This window comes from Fusarium oxysporum, chromosome 6 (genome assembly GCF_000149955.1).
Source record: "Fusarium oxysporum f. sp. lycopersici 4287 chromosome 6, whole genome shotgun sequence".
NCBI lineage: Eukaryota > Fungi > Ascomycota > Sordariomycetes > Hypocreales > Nectriaceae > Fusarium > Fusarium oxysporum.
Window position 1 is genome coordinate 3,212,515 of NC_030991.1, and position 13,906 is coordinate 3,226,420.

Here is a 13,906-nt window from a genome sequence, read left to right on the forward strand (position 1 = left end):
CTTGCAGACCCATGCTCTATCTGCAGCTGTATCACAATAATTTCAGGGGGAGAAACATGGCGGCTGTAAGCCCTCTTGGCTCTCTGGCTACAGCACTTTTATGCAGAAAGAAGTACATGTTGACATACTAACCAGTTCGCCACTTTGTCCAGTTGGGATGTCTTTCTATACAATGCCCTACTGCAGCCCTCTCTTTTCCAGACCTCCAGTAAGCTCCAATGATGACGACAAGCTCTTTCTCTAAAAATACGTTTAAATACCATCTAGTTGCCTCTTTTACTTCCCCATATGACTGATCTACTTTATAGAAGCACTCTTTCGAGTCAATATCATAATTTAACTTATCCGATGCATATCCATGGACTTCAAAGCCTTCAACCAGTTGCGCAGAGTGACAACTGCCCGCCATGGCCACAGAAATACTCGGACATCTAACTAAAATAAAAAAGTTAGAAATTGCTGCTTCAAACCAGGGCTGATCTTACTCAAGGCCTCTAGGACGGGCCCGACGATGATCGTGGATTTATTTCCCATTTTGTTGTGTAAAAGTTAGATATGCTTGGGTAGATGACGGCGACCCCCATGACTTATATAGACCTAACCAAGTACTTCAACATGGATGGGACTCTGCGTGTAAGGATGGTAGGGCCCTGCCACCGTACTGTAGCCCACTAACTGTTTGACCGACAGCCCGCACTAATGCACTGTTACTTAGGGGTTTCAGTTGCCAGGGATCAGAAAGTCACTCAGTGGCTGGCTGAGTCGCCATTGACAGGGTTGGATGTATCCCTCCTGTCACAAATATCAATCATGCCCCTTAATTATTTTCTCCAACTCATCCTCTTCGCTCACGCGCCACTCTGGAATCGAATTTGAACCAATGGCTTGTGAACAGGAAGGAGAGAACTTGGCACCTGAGATACGCCAGCTATCTGAGATCATGAATATACACTAAACTCCTGACAAGGAGTTTCGTTTTGATCAAATATGCAAGAAGCTCCTCGATCAGATCACCACGCTCAAGGACGAAGATGAAAAGCTCAAGCAATGCAACCACAGGTTGCGACAGATGCAGAAATACTCTGCTGAGGAAACTACACCCGCAAATACCGCCTTGACCCATCTTCATGGGGTTACCGGTGCACTGACGACGCGGCTAATGGAACAGCCTGATTCCAAGCTCGCCGAGTTGCCGACATTCATACCCTCATCGACAGAAACTCGCGAACAGCGCCTCGGTAACTTCACGGACATCGGGAACTCAGGAAGTAGGAAGGGGACGGAGACTTGGGTGTCTTTAGAAAACGCGATTACGGAAAACTAAGCAACATGAGAACATTTTCACGCTGGATTCATCGCCATCTCATGGGGTCGAGTTTTCCATTGGTTCGCGTTCTTAACGTTGAGTGATGTATTGCAACTCTGATTGGTACTTTCATCAATTTCCATGCGCTCTTCACCACTCTCACGCCGTCCAGTATATATTCGGAACAAAATTGACATAAATTACTGGCTGAAGTACCTAGCATCCGATCAAACCACCACGTACGGCTCATATTTCTCGTCCTCTGGGCCTAAAAGTCTAACTTTGTCAGTCTCTGGTACCATGAATCGATTGGAGCGGTTTTGCCACAGCTGAATGTTTGTATTCTCGATGGAAGGGGCAGTGGCATCCTCCTCTTCCCCCTCTGATTCGGAAGCCACTGACTCTGGCCAGAGCTGGAACTCGCTCCATTCCTTGATCGATTCGAATAACATCCGGCAATAGTAGGCAATGCTCTTCTCATGAGTCTGGTTCTGCTGTACCAAATGCTCATAGGCCTGGTCTCTATATGACAGTAACCTTTTGTACTTTTGAGCATCTCCAGTAACGTCAGAGTCTGATTGTCTCAGATGCTCATGGTTCTTGTTGTCGGATGTAATAATTGTAGACTATGCGCATTAATTTAGCCAGGTAGAACCTTGGGGTATTGACCGTACATTTTTCTTTCCTTTGATATCGACCGCCGGCTCTCCCTCCTCAAATGATATAGGAGCCTCTTGGCCAATCCAAATAATCGACATCTTAGCAGTGGCATCTGTTGCTGACACTACATCTCACTGAAGAAGTCATGATGTTGATCATTTGACCGCTCAATCTGCTCTAATTGGGCACTGAGCTCAGCATTGGTCATCTGGAAGCTGCCAGCCATAGATGGCAAGAGCCGGTCTAAGGCTTCCTTTTTCCGGCGCTGGTGGCGATTGAGTTCGTCGAGCCAATGAGCTAACTTGAAACTTATTTTGAAGTAGGAGGAGAATATCGTAGTAATGGCCATGCTTTGCCAGGCAAATCCCGTTACCTATCGGAGAACGGACCCATTCATGCTCTGGTAATTATTTTCTGCGAACATCGACTGAAGTGTCCAAGTGTAACCCTTTGAGATGTTTGTACGTCTGGGCATGGACAGCTTTTCGCAAAATATCAAAAGCAGGAAGATATTGGGCGGTGCCGTAGGCTCTCTGCTGCTGAGGGCCTAGTCCGAATCTTTCGAATAGAGGTTTGAAATAGCGGTCAATGAGCTGAGGCAGCTCATATTCTGCTGCTTCGTCATACGGCTGATTGGGGTCTGCATCATTCGGTGAAGACGTATGGTCAATGGTGGCAAGGAGCATAAGTGGCTTTGAGAGCCAGGCTTCGCCCTGAATCTTCCCCTTCCTGGTCTGATTCGGAAGTTATTGTCTGCCGATTGGGCCCGACAGAAATGCTCGAGTGCAGCGTCTGTATCCTTTCTGCCCAGTCTTTCAATCTTGGTAAGACGGTCTGCAACACGTCTTCATCCTTTCTACCAACTTGCCTCCCGGACCACGTATTCCTTTGGATCGGTTTATTTTCGAAGTATGATTGGAGCTGCTTCAGTGCCTCGAGCACCACGTCATCATTTGTGGTGAGCATGGTAGGGGGAAAGCGTCAACGTAGAGATGTGATGTTGTGGATGGCAGAACCCAGTGGATGTGACGAGGGGTGCCGTACTACTTATGTACCCATTGCTTAGCGCCATGAGCTCCGAGTGCCTGGGGAGACTTGGGTCCACTTCAAATTCAATGTGGGTCTCCAGGTGCTGATACATCACTAGCTGCGCCCCGTCTTTGTGGCTAGTGATGTCCAGGTACAATAAGCAGGAGCACCATCATCATATTTCTAACAATAAAATTGCCTTTAACCGCGAGGGTGTACACAAACGATACAGTAATGATCCTCTACCACAAATTTGGACGCTTTTCCCGACCATGCGCCTATTTGAGCGTATTCATCGTCTTGCAAATACGCACTCGGGGATACATGCTTGCTCTGCACATCATCCCCCGCTCTCCTATGGACGCATATTTCTGGCTCACATCCCGTGGCCCTAGTGCATTCATTGACCAATTCCTTATCATTTCGTGTCGTGTTTGGATCTCTTCACTCGATGTGTTGACCATTTTTCAGTTTTGAGAATGAATGACAAACTGTGAGTGGTTCAGGCAATTGAAGGCGAACATCAGATAGCAATCACTCCTTCTACTCAGCTCCTCACAGGATACCGGTATGCACCAGAGCTTGTTGTTTTTTGGAAGCCAGAGAAACATCTCGTCTTCGTGCAAGATCGACGCATATGAGATATCACAATCGTCTTCCAGAGTAATATTCCGCTCTTCTGTTTCATTGGTTAGCACTTGCTAGGATATTAAGTAAGTATAATCTTACTTAGCTCCTGAAAGACTTCATTCGAGGCCACAGTGTATTCTTGAAGGTGTGACCAGCTTTTGGGAGAGGGTAAAGCAGGCAAAGAGGGAGGGGGCAAAGTGGGCAAAGAGGCTGCCATTGTCGGGACAAAGCAAGTATGGAAGAATGAGAAGTGTCTGTCCGTTTTTGAAGCGGCCTGTTGGGACTTTAAATACATCTACATACTGGGAGGGGCTAAATAAGACTCTAGGGGGTGTAGTTCCCCAGATACATGCAGGGCGGCAGGAGGCTGCCCATAATGGTCGCTGATCTTGGTGGGAAAGCCTCCTAGGTCTGCATTCCCATCGTAATCAGTGCTGTCAAAGTCTACCCACATCTCATAATCTTTCCCCTTATTATACCCCACGATTTTATCACGATTGGTCTTGATCAAGGCTGTAACGCACCTAGCTTCATTTGTGCAGCTAGTCGCGCTTTGGTACATAAAAAGACGAGGCTGAAGTGACAGAAACATACCCGCAAAAGCTAAGGTACAACCAGTCACCATCTCTATATCGTACTGAGTTTCCGGAATGTACCAAATTATTTCGTTTGGAGGAATCCACTCGTACTCCTTTCGAAGGTGGCATACCTCTATAGGCACAGAGAGGCAGGCTTCCCTCAGGACAGCCCCTTGTCTTTCTACACAGCAGGTAAGTACCAGTCGATCTGCTAAGAGAACAAAATCTTACCTAACTCTTTGAAGACAGTATCAATAACCACATGATATGGTTGTCCATTTGGCCAATCATTAGGAGGAGGTAGAGCGGGAGCTAAGGCCATCTCGAATACAAAACAGTATTCAAATGGGACCATTTTGAGCGGCTCTCTATTTGTGAAATAGGGGCAAGTCTCTCCTGAGTTAGTGTTGATAGTTAGACGAGAGTTTGGATTGATGCTTGCACTTGAAGTCGATGAGTTATTCGAGGGAGTAGACTCGCTTGGACGGGGACTTGAGGAATGTTTTGTTACGCTATACGGGTTCTTGGACTTTTCCTCTCTGCAATTTGTTTAGCTTACACGATATTTTGTAGGTAGTGGTTCTCATACTCATGCCCAATCCAAACTTCGCCAACAGGATAATATTGGCAATTTGTATCCTCAGTAACTTTGACTTCCATTTTGACCCAATGTCCAAATGACTTGTCCTTGAAAAGTGGTTCAAATACCAGGTCAATGACGCCATCTCGCTCTTCGCAGGAGGCAGGCGAATTATCGAGTAGAAAGCCTGTTATATCAATCTTGTTGTCGCTCTGGTGGTCGCTTTTGCTACCCCCTTCGGCATCAATACCGTCGACAGATGTTATTGTAAGCTCGGCAAAGAATTTTACACCTCGCTTCGTTCTATGAGAAACCTTGATAGCGGGGTCAAGATGCCGAATGAAATCAAGGTCCCGCCAAAGGACTGTAGAGTATTGGTGCTCCATTCTCGACGAGGCAAATTAAGGCAACCAAAGCAATCGTGGGAAGGAAACAGCGGATTCGATGAGTGAAGTACATGGGAAGACCACTTTGGCAAGCCATTTCGCGCCAGCTTTCTCGTTCCATAATGCATGGGTTATGACATAACTTTGAGACCATTTGAATCAATGCTTTCACCCGAGTGAGCAAAATCCTTGGGGCTTTCTCGTGGTTCCAACGATAATAACAAGGGCACGCCCCCTCCACCACCCTCTGTTTCGTGTGGGCCGACAGAAAGGGCTAGCCGGGCTCCAAAGGCAGCCTACAGGGATACTACCCGCCCTAGGGTCAGAGCAAGGATGTACATCGACGGTGCGCAGGGCCGGAGGGGCGTGTAATTGCACGCTTCGATTTAGTCCTGTTCTCTCAACTACAAGCCTCGTCCTCTCCAACGACAGCATGGTTGTGTGTTACAGCTACTCCAGATAAAATCTATCTTTCTCATTGGCTGACGGGTCAATAGAGTATCTGTCACAAGTATAGGCCATCGCCGCCCTTATTCTTCTTTCTTGACCTCCGTCTTCTCTCTCTCACAAAGCTCACCAGCCCCTGATTCTATATTCACTTCGCCCTATTTTCTTACCAATCTTTCCCCCCCGAGATGACGAAGCCAGCTCAAGTCCCTGCCATCCCCGAGTCTTCGGGCGATTTGGATCCCAAAGATATGAAAGTTGTGGTACTCACCATCAACTTTCTGTCACTCAAACTCTGCATATCACCCAGCAGTATTTCGCCCACTTGTCGAGGAGCTGGGGCTTGGTCCTCTCAATTGTGCCGCTAATGCTCGGGATGACATCTGCTTGCAGCTGGGAGCTCATCTTGAGAAGAAAGGCGCGTCAGAAGAACATCTTCGGCGTGATTTTCGCCTACTCTTACAAGAAAGGGAGACTCCTCGAGGCACCAAATTCGAACCCTTGGACGAGACGGATCCAGATCAGGACTCTGATAGTGAGACTGTTCTTCGAGAACTGAATCATTTGCTCAAACTCGGCATTGTTGACTACAGCAAAGATGTAAACAAAAAGCTTCTCGCTGCTTGTAGCATCGGCTTGTCGCAACTCGGTCGAATAATCAAACACCGCCCAAGAACTTCACTTGTCAACTATTGTTGGCGAGTTCAGAAGCGCCTTGAAAGTTTCCCAAACAGCCGATTCTCAACCAGTCGACCCGTCCGCCCTCCATCTGCCCAACCACCTCAAGAAGCAGCGATGAACAAGGTCTTAAGACGTCTGGAGCAACTCGAAGAAGACTTCGAGGAACTGAGAAAGGAGCAGAGGGATCAGGACGTCAAAAACAACCTTAACCTGAACTTCCGGGTTGATAATGCTAGCGATGGTCAATTCAACAAGGCTACCAACTATCTCTCGGACATTGCTCAGAAGATCGATGATATTTCTCAGAAGCTCGATGACATTTCGTATTACCCCCTGACCAGCAACAAGGGGCCAGTCGGGCCTCCTTGCACCCCAGCGGACGGAACAGATGATGGCCAGTATATCAATATCGCAGAGGGCTGCGATGCTCCAGAGCTTGCCGCTACAGAACAGCAAGCCACGTTCGATTGATCAGGTTGCCATCAGAAACATTCCTCGTTTCCAAAGCAAATATATTAAGTACATCTTTGACTGGAAACGATTGGTTATGACCGTTGTATTTGCAAGGGTCGGCTTTAATTGATCATTCTTTCCCCATATTAATAAAGGACAATAATATCTACAAATCAACTGAGCGTAGTGTAATAACTGACGGCCCATTCTCCAATTCCTCCTTTTCGCGTAGAACACAATACCGACATCTACCGTCCTGCTCTGGCGCAGAGTTCCCACACTCAAAACACCTCACTCGCACCCTGATAGGCTTCCTAAGACCTTTTGCTTCCCACTGCTTGCTTTTTTTGTCTCTCGTAATTTTTAACTTGCGTAATAAATCCTCCAAGTTCTCGACTTCATTCAAGGATTCGTCTGTTTTGGCGTCGATTGGAGTTGTATTGACTGGATGCTTGGTGGATGTCCCTTCGACTCCCCTGGAAACAAAGTCTTGGCCCTCATCTTCAAGCTTGGGGATCTTCAGTATCTCGGATTTCAGATCCGTATTTGAACGTCTCTTCCGTGTAGAGTTCGTGTTTGGGTTCAGGTAGTTCATTTTAAAAGTTGCAAAGACAATTCAAGTATTTACGTAGGAAGTGTGATATTTAACTACTGTCTGCTAGCCTTTATATCCATACCGCGGTTGAAGTTTCGTGGATGACTGTTCCGAGTATTGCATCGAAAGGATCGGCAAGACCCAATGTGCAGGTACTGGGCCACCAGGGTTCACCGACAGGATCAGTACCCATAACGACTACCCTTTTAGACATCATCCATCCATACTTTTCGGCTGGACTCGCATCAGGAAGGATAACAACACCATTGACCGCCTTGTCATTAAGAGGCGGGTTGCACACCATGCGAAAGTGACCACGTGCATGGTAATAGCTAACAGAGGGGTCCTTGTAACCCCTAACCTTTAAAAAATGTTTAATTGATTTTTCTGTCCCAATGACAGCGATGCAAGGACAGTAACCAGGTTGCGAGCTTGCAGTGCTGTGTGATGATTTTAGAGGAAATTCGTCTGACTCGTGGCTTTGCGAGCGTCTTGGGTGTTTGTTGAGGCAGAGGCTGATAATTATGATAATAAGAACAATGAAAATAAGGGGAATAACAATGCAAAGTGCGATAACAACATTTCGTGAGACCGTGAGGCTGACAGTCGTCATCTTGAGTATTTGGCGAACTAGCTTGGTCTAGGTCTTGGGGGTGGTTTTGGACAGCCAGTGGTATCGTATGCACCGCGGGCCGGATGAGGTTTGGGTGATGAGTGAAGCATGAGTCAAGGTTGATCGAAATTGTTATGTGGTTGGCGAACCAGTGTCGATGAGGCCTGCCAGTTGTTGCCTTGTCGGGTTGCACATTCCTTTAAGTATTGATACGCTCTACAGGTTCAAGGATGATATACTTGCTTCTTTCAATTCTGAACTCGTAATGAATGCAATATTTCTGGGTAGGTGACAGCACCAACAGCGATTGATACGATCGCTACTTAAGCACACGCCCCCATTATAGCGCCGGAATGCGTGGCTGCAGCCCCGAGCGACACTATTCCTCATTTGCATCACAACGCTATTCCTTATTTGCATCACAGCGCTATTCCTTATTTGCATCACAACGCTATTCCTCATTTGCATCACAGCATCTTGGGACAGGCATTCCCTGCAGTGGTACGTTGGCAAGACCCACCTCTGGCGCCACGCAATAATCAGCCGTTCTCGGCACAAGCGTTTTTAATTCGCGCACCCACCAGCTCGCTCCTACGAGACTCATCAGACAATGAGCGGGAAACTACCATCGCTCGTCCCGGGACAGGCGTCACATCAACGCGACCAGCCATCACGCCAACAAGCCGCGGCATTTAGAAAATTGATTGAGAAGATACCCAAGAGCGAGAATGAGTGGCAGGATGCTCGAGAAGTGCATCGGTTTGCGACCCCTGAAGATGTCTATAGAACGGTTTTATCTCTTGTTCAGGATATTCAGGGTGAATATATGCCTGAGGATCTGCGGAGATTGATTTACATTGCCGTTTGCTGTGTAGATCACAGCGAAAACGAGGCTGAAGCTTACCACAAGTATCGGTCCCGCGTCCACGCAAAGGACGACCTCAGAGAATTCACTATTCGCAACTACATGTCTTTAGTCCGAGGTTTAGTTACTTTGTTAGATGGACTCTACCTGAAATTACGGCACCGTGGCTTTGAGGCCGCTCTGCTTTTTGGTGAGAGATGAACAGTAGCCTCTTCAAGACAGCACTGACGATAAGCAGCACCACTCAATCTGGGAGCTCTAGGCTACTATAAACAAGCACCAGACCAATTTGCATCATGTTTTCCGACAATAGAAATCACCCCTGAGGTACAATCATCTCTGGCACTTTACCTCCCATTCATTATTACCACCCGGCACCCGGAGTATAGGTAAGCCTATTTCCAATCAGTGGCCGAGGAAAAGCTAATGAAAGCAGATACAAGAAGGTTTGCCGAGCGCTTGGTACCAACATTTTCAACGAGGAGGAATACCTCAAGTTTGTCTCTGTCTTGCAAAGCGGAAGACCAATACCCTACGTACTCCCAGCTCCCAACACACCAGACCCTTCAGTAGCCTCTCCCGATAATAAAGGCCGCTATGACCCGGTTCGAGATCAGTGGTTACCTGTTACCATCCCTAACCTCACTGGCTACAAGCCATTCACGATTCCGGAATCCATTCAGCAAATCATAGCAAGAGCTGGCAAGCAACAAGATGATCCTGTCAGCCAGGATATACTTGGTGCAGTCATCTTCAGGTTTAGGTGGTCTCGGGACCACCAAGAGGCTGTCGACCGAGTAATTGACGTATTAGTAAGTTAAAGTCTGAGAACCTGGGCAACAAGCTAACTGGAGAGAAACACTCGGGCTTTCTTAGTACAGGGGCATCAATAGGGATGCAATTCTTTTATCGGCATGACTCTGGGTCAATAGTAGTCCCTATGGGATATCAAGCCATTATTATTCCAGCTGTCGCAACTACCGAGGCAGTTACCGTAACAATAAGCCACCAAGATACAGCAGAGGATATTATATGGAATGTTATCTCTGGGTTACTACTTGGACAAGGCACAAAGCTGACAACACGAAGATCGATTCATTATAATGCAGTTATGCTTCCGATTCTAAAACCGTAAACGGCCATGCTATCTATGCCCCCCCTTTTCTTCCGTCCGCTTGGTAGTGTCTATGAGTACTGGGGTGCCTCCTTCGTACACACTGACGGGAAATTCGCCAGTGGCTGGTGGGTTTCCTTCAGTCGTTAGAAACGCAAACCGGAAGGGCGATAAGTCATTCACCTGATGAATCACCCTTAGGCGAGCTTTGCTCTGAGGTGTTTCCGCTCTCCTGCGGCTGGTCGTTGTTGTCTGGCATGTTGACTCGGAGTACAGTGCAGTTGTGCCGTGTCTAAGGCAAGGAACAGTCATATCTTATACGTCGCAGAGGCTCAACAATTCGAGCATTAGAGCTGGGTTCACTTGGTCTACATAACTGGCCCGGATGAGAGCCGACTCAGGATTGTTGGTAGAGGCGTGTGCATTGCATTAGGGATTGAGGTCATATAGAATGCGCATGGTTCGCTTCACTTACATCCTAGGGGCTGCATAACGCGAGTCGTTCATCTGATAAATCACCCTCAGGCGGACTCGGCTCTAAGGCGTTTGACATGTTGTCTCGACGTATGGATTAATGGAGCATTTTGGCTCTCAGGCTAGGAACGATCCCATCTTATGGAGACTCATCTTTAGAGCAATCTCTTGGCTATATCCTTAAGCTCAGCCTGCTGGTTCGCTTGGCATGACCTTAACCTGCTGTTATCATAATTTCTTTCAATGCTTCCAACTTGATGTCTGAATCGCCATTGCTGCAGGTCACTCGGTGCTATGGCTAGACTGCTTTTACTACTGCTCAAGGCAGCATAACGGGTTACTTTAGTGAGTCGCAAAACCGAGACTGTGAGTGGGGAAGTAAGCCAGTCGCAAAACCGAGACTGTGAGTGGGGAGGTAAGCCAGTCGCAAAATCGAGACTGTGAGTGGGGAAGTAAGCCAGTCGCAAAATCGAGACTGTGAGTGGGGAAGTAAGCCAGTCGCAAAACCGAGACTGTGAGTGGGGAGGTAAGCCAGTCGCAAAATCGAGACTGTGAGTGGGGAGGTAAGCCAGTCGCAAAACCGAGACTGTGAGTGGGGAAGTAAGCCAGTCGCAAAACCGAGACTGTGAGTGGGGAGGTAAGCCAGTCGCAAAATCGAGACTGTGAGTGGGGAAGTAAGCCAGTCGCAAAATCGAGACTGTGAGTGGGGAGGTAAGCCAGTCGCAAAACCGAGACTGTGAGTGGGGAGGTAAGCCAGTCGCAAAATCGAGACTGTGAGTGGGGAGGTAAGCCAGTCGCAAAACCGAGACTGTGAGTGGGGAAGTAAAGCCATACGTTAGGCTTCCATGGGTAACGCAACCCAAAGGCAAACAGCACGTGCCCAGCCTCCTCCAATGTTGATCAGCAAAAGTTTGTCCAAGGCAGGGGTTCTCCGATCCTCGACACTACCAGGCACTATTACCATGACGTCGAGTATCTCAGTCGATGAAGCCAAAGAGCAAATTTGTGAGAATGGCTTCTACGCGGTAGATGACCCGGAAATAGGGTCAAGCATTGAGGAGATGGACGAAAAAGAGCTGTCCTACGACTTCTCTGACGAAACAGGCTATGATTTCTGCTTAAAAAACGTGTTGTTGAACTCGGTTAGTTTTCCGCCTTCTATTCACGATCAATGCTGACCGATGTAGCCCGTTCAAGATATCATCGATTCACTGAAGCCTAATTCAAGCTCACGGTACCTCCTCATGCATCGCGGATACCTTGCGCAAGACCCGGGACACATATACACCCTTCGGAATGGCGGAGAAGACCGCGGTGTCTTGGTTGTTCAACTCTGGACAAAGGGATCTAGAGTCACTTACCACCGCCGTTCGCATCTGGTTCCGCTTACACGTATTCGGGCGGCAAACAAATTGTGGGAGGTAGCTTCGAAACAACTCCAGGATAGAGGCTGCGAAGCAAAACCTATGTGCTTTGAGCAAGGAGGATTGTATGTCTAGATCCCTCTCCGCTTTGCATAATTAACCATGAGTAGGGTTATCTCTGATGCTAGAATATCGTTTGAGCGGGACCAAAAGCGATGTTATTATTATACCTATGTTGAAAGTTTCCTTCTAGAAAAATGGGAACGAGAAGCAAAAGCAAAGGGGGAATACACTGAGGAAGACATGACACTTCAACCTCCCGCATCTAGACGTCCTTCGGATGTAGCCAAGTTAGGTGTGCAGGTGCGGCGAACTCATCAAGAATGAAGCATGTAGCTCTGGGCCGTGTATAATTGATACTATGACCACGGTAAAGTGTAAAATAAACCATTATCACTGTATTCAACTCCAGCCGGAGCTAAAGTGAAATATCTCCCATCGCCTAATGATGATATAGGATTGAGAAGGTTGTCGTGTGTTGTATTGAAGAAGTCACCTTGAAGGTCGTCGATGCGTCCAGTCACACCTCTTTGTCCGTCTGCCGGGGGGCAGTCAACGCCATGTATAGGAATAGATTGTGACGGGTTGATTAAAGAGTTTTGGGATGGCGCGGTATCGGCCTGGAGTGACGGAAGGTGCTGTCGTGCTGGCTTCTTGGAAGGAAACTCAGGTTCAGGGGTGTGTTGCCGTTTCACGATCATTGGACTCTGATCCATTGCCGAATTGAACTTGCGAGTGACACGACGCCGGACGGAAGCTTTGAGGCGGCTGATTTGGCGACCAGTGCATGTTTTATGACGGAGGAAGGCGTCGGTCATTGAAAAACCCTCAGAGCATGATGGACATATACAGTAACAATCGATGTCTTTCAGAATCAGCTCCGTTCAGTCTCTGCCATGCGCACACTTACGTGACTCAAAATGTCGTTTCAGGTTCGATTTGTCGCGGATATTTTGTTCGCAACCATTCTTTGGGCATTCCTGTTTTTGGTTTCGAGCATAATCGAGTTCGATGATCGGACGATGCAATCGACATCGTGCAATTCTCCCCAGAAGGAGCAGTTCCCGCGTCTAAGGAGTCAGCTGAAGTAGACAAATACTGATACTATCCCACCATATAGTCTTGCACATGGTCATCAAGTGCCTCGACGGTAAAAAAACACTGCTCGCAGCGTTGACACACATTTGGTCCATCGGACCTGGGTTCAGAAAGGTCATGCTTCCGGCATAACTCATATTCCTGATTCAATTCCCGCTCTTGATTCTCGAATTCTTCGTAATGCTGGCGCAACGCGTTCGCACTGTCAAAATCATTATAGCAAATTTGACACATGAATGATGGCATCGTGATATTTAAGAGGAAGAAAGACGCCGAATGCCTGGACGGGTCGTTTTCAAACGCCTGGCCAAAACGATTAGTCAGCTAGCACCCCGCTTATAAAAACCTGACCTCGGCGCACTTAAAAATATGACTTTAAGAACCTGGAAACACCATTATCGCAATGGTCAAGTGCACTGAATGTGACGGCTTCGGATTGAAGGGCAATGCGATCTGCGCAGGGTGTAACGGATCGGGAAGCCGCGACTCGAGTTTCATGCCCCGCAATGTGAGTTTTCTTTCTATCCGTCAAGCAGCTCGATTAATGGAAAACAGATGCAATTTAGACCCTACGGAGGTCATATTCTCCACGGACGCACTCATGATATTCCCGATGACATACCCTCGCTGGCCTGCTTCCCACCTGATAATACTGCAGTACTCTTTTATAGAACATGGCATGTGCGGTTTATTTAAAGCTTAGTATTGTTTTCTCGTTTGACTGAATACTAGTTATAAAGCAGTTTGCTTACTATTCTGCGTATTTTGCTGTGTAAAAGTATAGTCTTTTGAGACCTGTATAGGTTGCTGCAAATTAAAAAGTCTAGCAGAGTATTGCCATTTTCTTTACTGACCCTGGGCTCAAAGGTTGGTGCCCAACTAAGTCGACTGAGTTAGATTCCCCTGCCCGGGTCAAGCCAACGGGTTTTTGACTTGATAGGACATATCATCACCATGTGATTCCTGTCCTGAT

The 13,906-nt window shown here is 47.5% G+C and overlaps 11 protein-coding genes across 11 annotated transcripts; 5 read left to right on the forward strand and 6 right to left on the reverse strand.

Moving 5' to 3' along the window:
• Positions 1-615: 615 nt before the first annotated feature.
• Positions 616-1,324, forward strand: FOXG_13960 (uncharacterized protein; the record flags this gene model as incomplete). The annotated part of the gene is made up of 2 exons (XM_018394033.1): positions 616-633; positions 968-1,324. The coding sequence occupies 2 exons, from the start codon at positions 616-618 to the stop codon at positions 1,322-1,324; spliced, it is 375 nt and encodes a 124-aa protein (XP_018253434.1).
• Positions 1,325-1,533: 209 nt separating this feature from the next.
• FOXG_21302 (uncharacterized protein) lies at positions 1,534-2,064 on the reverse strand (the record flags this gene model as incomplete). The annotated part of the gene is made up of 2 exons (XM_018401635.1): positions 1,534-1,932; positions 1,981-2,064. 2 exons carry the CDS (start codon positions 2,062-2,064, stop codon positions 1,534-1,536), a joined length of 483 nt encoding a protein of 160 aa, XP_018253435.1.
• A 26-nt stretch (positions 2,065-2,090) lies between these two features.
• FOXG_21303 (uncharacterized protein) lies at positions 2,091-2,192 on the reverse strand (the record flags this gene model as incomplete). The annotated part of the gene is made up of 1 exon (XM_018401636.1): positions 2,091-2,192. One exon carries the CDS (start codon positions 2,190-2,192, stop codon positions 2,091-2,093), a length of 102 nt encoding a protein of 33 aa, XP_018253436.1.
• Positions 2,193-2,632: 440 nt separating this feature from the next.
• On the reverse strand, positions 2,633-2,932 carry FOXG_13961 (uncharacterized protein; the record flags this gene model as incomplete). The annotated part of the gene is made up of 1 exon (XM_018394034.1): positions 2,633-2,932. The coding sequence occupies one exon, from the start codon at positions 2,930-2,932 to the stop codon at positions 2,633-2,635; it is 300 nt and encodes a 99-aa protein (XP_018253437.1).
• A 530-nt stretch (positions 2,933-3,462) lies between these two features.
• On the reverse strand, positions 3,463-3,842 carry FOXG_13962 (uncharacterized protein; the record flags this gene model as incomplete). Its single annotated transcript, XM_018394035.1, has 2 exons — positions 3,463-3,674; positions 3,725-3,842. 2 exons carry the CDS (start codon positions 3,840-3,842, stop codon positions 3,463-3,465), a joined length of 330 nt encoding a protein of 109 aa, XP_018253438.1.
• A 916-nt stretch (positions 3,843-4,758) lies between these two features.
• Positions 4,759-5,169, reverse strand: FOXG_21304 (uncharacterized protein; the record flags this gene model as incomplete). The annotated part of the gene is made up of 1 exon (XM_018401637.1): positions 4,759-5,169. The coding sequence occupies one exon, from the start codon at positions 5,167-5,169 to the stop codon at positions 4,759-4,761; it is 411 nt and encodes a 136-aa protein (XP_018253439.1).
• Positions 5,170-5,804: 635 nt separating this feature from the next.
• On the forward strand, positions 5,805-6,768 carry FOXG_13963 (uncharacterized protein; the record flags this gene model as incomplete). The annotated part of the gene is made up of 2 exons (XM_018394036.1): positions 5,805-5,879; positions 6,010-6,768. The coding sequence occupies 2 exons, from the start codon at positions 5,805-5,807 to the stop codon at positions 6,766-6,768; spliced, it is 834 nt and encodes a 277-aa protein (XP_018253440.1).
• A 1,800-nt stretch (positions 6,769-8,568) lies between these two features.
• FOXG_21305 (uncharacterized protein) lies at positions 8,569-9,644 on the forward strand (the record flags this gene model as incomplete). Its single annotated transcript, XM_018401638.1, has 3 exons — positions 8,569-9,013; positions 9,062-9,212; positions 9,260-9,644. 3 exons carry the CDS (start codon positions 8,569-8,571, stop codon positions 9,642-9,644), a joined length of 981 nt encoding a protein of 326 aa, XP_018253441.1.
• Positions 9,645-9,967: 323 nt separating this feature from the next.
• On the reverse strand, positions 9,968-10,196 carry FOXG_21306 (uncharacterized protein; the record flags this gene model as incomplete). The annotated part of the gene is made up of 2 exons (XM_018401639.1): positions 9,968-10,074; positions 10,121-10,196. The coding sequence occupies 2 exons, from the start codon at positions 10,194-10,196 to the stop codon at positions 9,968-9,970; spliced, it is 183 nt and encodes a 60-aa protein (XP_018253442.1).
• A 1,177-nt stretch (positions 10,197-11,373) lies between these two features.
• On the forward strand, positions 11,374-12,162 carry FOXG_21307 (uncharacterized protein; the record flags this gene model as incomplete). The annotated part of the gene is made up of 3 exons (XM_018401640.1): positions 11,374-11,553; positions 11,599-11,900; positions 11,946-12,162. 3 exons carry the CDS (start codon positions 11,374-11,376, stop codon positions 12,160-12,162), a joined length of 699 nt encoding a protein of 232 aa, XP_018253443.1.
• A 593-nt stretch (positions 12,163-12,755) lies between these two features.
• On the forward strand, positions 12,756-13,065 carry FOXG_21308 (uncharacterized protein; the record flags this gene model as incomplete). Its single annotated transcript, XM_018401641.1, has 2 exons — positions 12,756-12,912; positions 12,956-13,065. 2 exons carry the CDS (start codon positions 12,756-12,758, stop codon positions 13,063-13,065), a joined length of 267 nt encoding a protein of 88 aa, XP_018253444.1.
• Positions 13,066-13,906: the final 841 nt, after the last annotated feature.